Source organism: Anopheles stephensi, chromosome 3 (assembly GCF_013141755.1).
Source record: "Anopheles stephensi strain Indian chromosome 3, UCI_ANSTEP_V1.0, whole genome shotgun sequence".
NCBI classification, from domain to species: Eukaryota; Metazoa; Arthropoda; class Insecta; order Diptera; family Culicidae; genus Anopheles; species Anopheles stephensi.
This window is the reverse complement of record NC_050203.1, coordinates 75359614-75365613: the sequence shown is the minus strand read 5'-3', so window position 1 is coordinate 75365613 and position 6000 is coordinate 75359614. Positions and strand designations below refer to the sequence as shown.

Below are 6000 nucleotides of genomic sequence, written 5' to 3'. Positions count from 1 at the left end.
GACCCAAGAAGAGAGAAAGGCGTATGAGAAGTACGTCTTCGCTTTCAATTGATTTGAAGCAATTGCAATGAAGAAAATACGCTTTTACTTTAAGTGAAGAAAGTTGTGCAGCGTGAGATACTTGTTGACCGTCGACTTGAGCTGCTCAGGGTTATAATCAAAACTGCTCCCTTCTGGAGGATTGACCATTCGAATTATTGCAAAGGAAGCTCCAGAACTTAACCTCCGGGAGTTCTTGGACAAGATTGAAGTAGCTGAATGAGCAATCCTCAGTCTAAGTCTTTTTTATGTGAGCAGTAGACAATCGCTTAGAAATCAGTAAGGATTACTTATAGTAATCAAAGTACAAAGCATTTTCGAGAATTTTTTGAGGCCTTCCCGACGATTTTTAAATTTTGCAGGATGTTCTTTTTAAAGAAACTCTGAAGATTTTTTTATCGACGTTTGCCGATAAATCCAAAGCCCCTTAGTCTTAACCCGTAGAAGTGAATAGATGTTCTTGAAGAGTAATGACAAATATTAGACTTTTAGAATAATGAAAAAGAGGACACATCACAAGACACTTACTTCCACCGTTCAGGTTAGTGTACAAAAAAACGGATCAAGTACCTTACATGCTTTCGAGCATCATTTTCTCGTTAACGCTGTTTAAAAAGAAGCCAAAATATACATCACAATTAATTTGGATAATTATTCCTCAAGAAACAGCTTAACTCACCTTTTTTCCCACGACGATTTCCTTGCCGAGCTTGTGATATATCACGCGGAACGATCTTCTGAACACGCCACGGAACGCTTCTTCGGATGCGTGAACGTTTATTCTCGAAACGAGTGTCCAGGACGCAACAAGTTTCTAGCAGCATCACTGCACTAATAAAAAGATCCATTCGGTCACACACCATTGTCTCGGTATTGTTGCACGAAGAAAAGGCTTAGCGAGGACAGCAATATCGTAGCGCGTCCCAAACCAGGAAGGAAATCGCCTGTGCGCCTTTCCTTCAGTCCAGTCATTAACACTTTCATTACGCGCTTTAACCTTACGGCTGCTAGCCACACAAAACTGTTGTCCTGGTTGGCGCGTTCAGAGCACAAATCAATGGGTGGGTAACGCAGTCAGGTGAAGAATGCGCCGGTATCCTGCTACCAGTACTGTCTGCAATGCGCAATATCCGTACCCGTTGGGCGCGAACGACAACGACGAGTGATGGGGATGGTATCCCACACTCACGTGTGGTTGTGGAAGTTTTCCATTTTCCCAGCACCGTTGGTGGTCGGACACGAGCCACGACGATGATGATGATGATGATGGGCATTGGAACCTGGGCAATAACTGGGTTGGCGTTTTTTTTTGTGTGCCTTGTGTTGTGCGCCCAAAGCCCGTGTCATCTTTCGCGAACCCGGGTACGCCGGACATTTTCATTGAAGTGGTTGTTCCGTTCCTGATGTTCGATTTCAATCTCACTCACGGCGGGCGGTCCACCGAAACCAGGGAACCACCGTCACCATCAGGGGAAAGGTTTCGCGACTTTTGCGGTCGTCCTACCCGGCAGTACAAGTATGTCCGAAGTTTGGAGCGCGGAGGGTGGATTGCGGTACGGTAAAGGGTGGATGTGTCAATAACAGAGTGCACTTACTTCCGCACTGGTCCTGTGTGTGAGTGTGCGCCGTTCTTTTGATCCTGGGCCCGGCCCTATAGGTAGCCGCCTGTCTATCTTTATAGCTATCTAACTTTGGCTTGCCGATCGCATCCGTTTTGGGGTCAGAAAATATTTAGTCTCTTCAGCTTAGATTCATAGAGCGGTGGCAATAACGCGGAACATCCTAGAAACCGCAAGTGATTGTGATGGATTGTTCATGGAGGAGTTTGGGCGCTCGAAATAGAATTGTTGCAAAGCGTTATCGGTCAAAACCGAACTTTGTGCGTTGTTCCTGAAGAAGTGATCGAGCTGGGGCATGATCCTTTAACTTGATTTCTATAAGACTTCAATTTTTGTTACGTATTAATTTTGAGCACATCGATGCTATTTTAGAGCCTTTTGAGAAGACACAACCACACATTGGAACGATCCTATCGACTACGGGTCTTACTAAATAATGATTAAGATTGTTCGATTAAAAGATTAAATAACAAAACAAACTGGAAGGAATCTGGAGTTTTTAGCGGCAAGCGGATTGAGTAGCTTTAGCCGGTAATAGCTACGGATGCCGGTGATCCTTTGGATGGTTTGCTTTGGTTCGATGAAACCGTACGCTTTGGAGTTCCTGCTCCAGCATGCTGCGTTTGCTCGCGTTCCTTCAGATACTGATGAACGGAGGCGAACTTTTGCTGTCGAGCAATCTGGAGCGGTGTATACCCGTCCTGGTTGGGGACGGTACAGTCGGAACCGGCTGCTACCAGTTGCTTCACGATCGGCAGATGTCCGAACATGACTGCGGCGTGGAGGGCTGTTTCACCGTTGGCCAGCGTGCCAAGATTGGGTCGAAATTTGAGCAGTTCGTGCACGACGGCACTGTGTCCTTTGTGGGCCGCCTTGAAGAGGGCAGTTGCTCCGTCCTGGGGAGAAGAGGGATATTGGGAGGGTCAGATCATTGGACATCAGACATTTGAGGACTCCATCAGTACAAAATTGATCTCTGGCAAATTCTTAAAGTTATGAGGAGGACCTAGTTCATGGCTCTGATAAGTACTTGGAGTCAAGATTAGATAATTACTAAGTCCTTCTACTTACACATCGCACCGCATCGACCACCGCTCCATTATGCAGCAATATCTTGACGACATGATCGTGTCCCATCTGTGCCGCGATCCACAGCGGTGTAGCGCCATCATTCCTCGGTGCATCTGGGTTCGCACCGGCCGCTAGCAACAGCTTCAACACCAAACTGTGCCCATTCTGTGCCGCTATGAACAATGGTGTAGCTCGATCCTGCGAGGAAAAAAAAAGAAACCAGTAAGTGATCATGAACTGGAGAAGAGTAACGGCTCCGCATGCTGCTAAAAAATGGCACAATGTATTGAGAGATCACTTTTTAGGGTGTCATAAAGACTCTTCTCCTTATCTTCGTCTGGAGCTTCTTGGGAGGGCCTTTGAAGAGGTATTAGGTCCATCATCACGCTTCAGAAAAATGTTTGCTCCCACGGTACTCTGAACTAAAATGAGTTCGCCCTTCTGATAGAATAATACCACCCCATACGAGAAGTTACCTGAAGCTGAAAGCAATCTCATTAAGCGGCCTGCATGAGCACACACACACACAGTGCTGGAGACGGATTTTTGTGGTTATTTATGAACGCGAAATGCTTCAGGGCCGGGACCTCGGGTGTGACCTGCAACATTCTAGCGGAAATTGCACAGACGCAGACATAGCAAAAAAAAAAAAATGCCCAGGCTAAGAACCACCAGCTGGGGGAGTGTGTTGGGTAGTAAATCAACCAATTTACAGTTACGGACCTGACCTAAATCCCTTGCCCGTTGAAGACTTCTATAAATTACCGGCACCCCAAACCGACCAACAACGCAACAACGAAAACGACATCCCTCAGACAGCTGACGATGAGGAAGTAGCGAAGATGCGGTTCGCCAGTCGGGCTTCAACAAACCCAAACGCCTTAAAAACGCCAACAGCTACAATCCGTCCCAAACCACAAAGCACACTGGCCTGCGGAGGTCGAATTGTACCGGGCGTGAACTACTTCTCTCTCTCAAGCTAGCAGGCCACCCGAGCTCATCGTCGACCGCAAGCAAATTAATCCCGCGGGCGCCCCAATACGCGGGACCTGGTGAGTTGGGAAGCAATGTGAGCGTGGAGAGCAAAAAAAACCTGACGCCTTTACCTTCCTTTTAACTTAAATCTTTTCATAATTCTTTATGATTTTTGCCCATACTCGAAGGAACCCAGGGAGCGAGAACGCAAGATGGGTCGACGAGGTAGCTAAAATTTCTACGGGACAAATCCGTGAAGGCATTGCATTCGTGTTGGGGACCATCGTTTGATGGTTTCTGGAGCTCCGCGTTTTTTTTGTCTGTGATGCAAATCCATCTGAAGAGTCCCACCCGGTGAATCCTGCTCCCAGAATGTGGTGGTTGCTTGCTAAACCCTACACACCTTCTCGGAAGGAAGCGAGCAATCGTGCCAATTTTTCAACATTAGCATCGTCGCACACGCCAACCCGGATCGACCTACTTCTGCTGCCAGGAGGTTTGCAGGTCAGGAATTTAAAGCCCCGAAATGGTGGCACATGGGAAAAAAACCATCCGAACAACATTGAGTATCTTCCTCGTCATCCAAGTTACATCTCTCGTTCGAGCAACCCTTGGCCGCGATCGAATAAAATCGGGCACAGGAGTTATGCAACCGTTAGAAACTGGTGCCTCTGGTCCAGGAAAAGTCGTTCCGATGATATGTGCGCGCGGCGCTGCACAACTTTTTTTTATGGCTGCTAGCGAGAGAATGTGCAGCCGCCTGATTCTTCGTAAACATCTGCATACGGCGGCAAATATAGCATATTGCGGGTTAAAGGGTAAGCAATAAAAAGGTCACTTATCGTGTTTACTACTTTGGCCTCGGTCGCGCACTGGCACGCCGGCAGGAATGATGGACATTTATGGACGGGCGGATAAATTGAGCGTATGATGGAGCTGATCAAAAACCTAGGCAAAGGCATAGGCGTTCGAATCGAGCGTGTAGGAAAAAGTGCTTTTAAGTAAGTACTAATTTTAAGCATCATAAACTTCAACACACCATACAGGAGTGGAACATTTGCGATGGTTGTAATCCTTGTGGAATGGTTGGAACGGTTTCTAAGTGGGATGTGTGTTTGGTTTGTTGTAATGGATTATTTTATAGACAAATATTTGTGATGAAACGCTTGATGAATGCAGCTTTTCGTAGTCTATTTAATGGAATCCGGATATTTGATCAGTCCTGTCTATACATTTTTTTCTATAAATTTCACACTGCCCCTAACGGCAAAACGAGCATTTTATTGAACAAAAAAAAGTTACGAGTTGGTTCGTTTTGCTTTGATTTTCGGCAGTCCAATTGGCTCCGCGCTAGTCGATGCACCTTTTCAAATCGTTGATATGTTCAAAATATTAAATTTTTGTACCTGGTTTGTGGTATAGATAGAATTGCAAAAGAGAGAGAAAGATAGAGAGTGAGAGCGAGAGAGAGAGAGAGAGTCAATGACGAAATGAGCGAGAACCGAGAGAGAAAAAAGATGGAAATGAGAGAGAATCTAGTAAGATATGAGAAAGAAATGTGGCATAGCGGCAAGAAAAAAGAAAAAGAATCGAAAAATAATCGAGAGAGAAATGAAAAAGAGTCCAGAGAGAAATAAGAGAGAAAAAAACGAAAATGAATTCGAAATGAGAGACAAATGAGAGAGAGACGAGGGAGAAACTACAGAAAAATGAGAGAGAATCGAGAGAGATCCGAGAGGGAATCGATTTAGAAATGAGAAAGAATCGACAGAGATTCGAGGGAGAAACGAAAGAAGAATGAGAAAAATCGAGAGAGAAATGAGAGAGAAATGAGAGAGAAATGAGAAAGAAATGAGAAAGAAATGAGAGAGAAATGAAAGCGAAATGAGAGAGATAAATGAGAGAGAAATGAGAGAGAAATGAAAGCGAAATGAGAGAGATAAATGAGAGAGAAAAGAGAAAGAGATAAATGAGAGAGAGAGAAATGAGAGGGAGAGAAATGAGAGAGAGAGCAATGAGAGAGAGAAATGAGAGAGAGAGAAATGAGAGAGAGAGAGCAATGAGAGAGAGAAATGAGAGAGAGAGAGCAATAAGAGAGAGAAATGAGAGAGAGAGAAATGAGCGAGTGAGAAGTGAGAGAGAGCAATGAGAGCGAGAAATGAGAGAGAGAGAAATGAGGGAGAGAGAAATGAGAGAAGGAGAGAGAGAAATGAGAGAGAGAGAAATGAGAGCGAGAGAAATGAGAGAGAGAGAGAAATGAGAGAGAGAGAAGTGAGAGAGAGAGAAATGAAAGAGA

The 6000-nt window shown here is 45.1% G+C and overlaps 1 protein-coding gene across 13 annotated transcripts in view; it reads right to left on the bottom strand.

Moving 5' to 3' along the window:
• Positions 1 to 799: 799 nt before the first annotated feature.
• The window catches only part of LOC118510777 (ankyrin repeat domain-containing protein 29), a 253927-nt gene continuing 248726 nt past the window's right edge, over positions 800 to 6000 (bottom strand). For all 13 annotated transcript variants that reach the window (XM_036053055.1, XM_036053046.1, XM_036053047.1 and 10 more), the window contains 2 exons: positions 2730 to 2927; positions 800 to 2554 (listed from right to left, as the gene is read on the bottom strand). In XM_036053055.1, coding sequence (XP_035908948.1) covers positions 2183 to 2554; positions 2730 to 2927 — 570 coding nt within the window. In that variant the 3' untranslated portion in view covers positions 800 to 2182. The remainder of the gene's footprint in view (positions 2555 to 2729; positions 2928 to 6000) is intronic.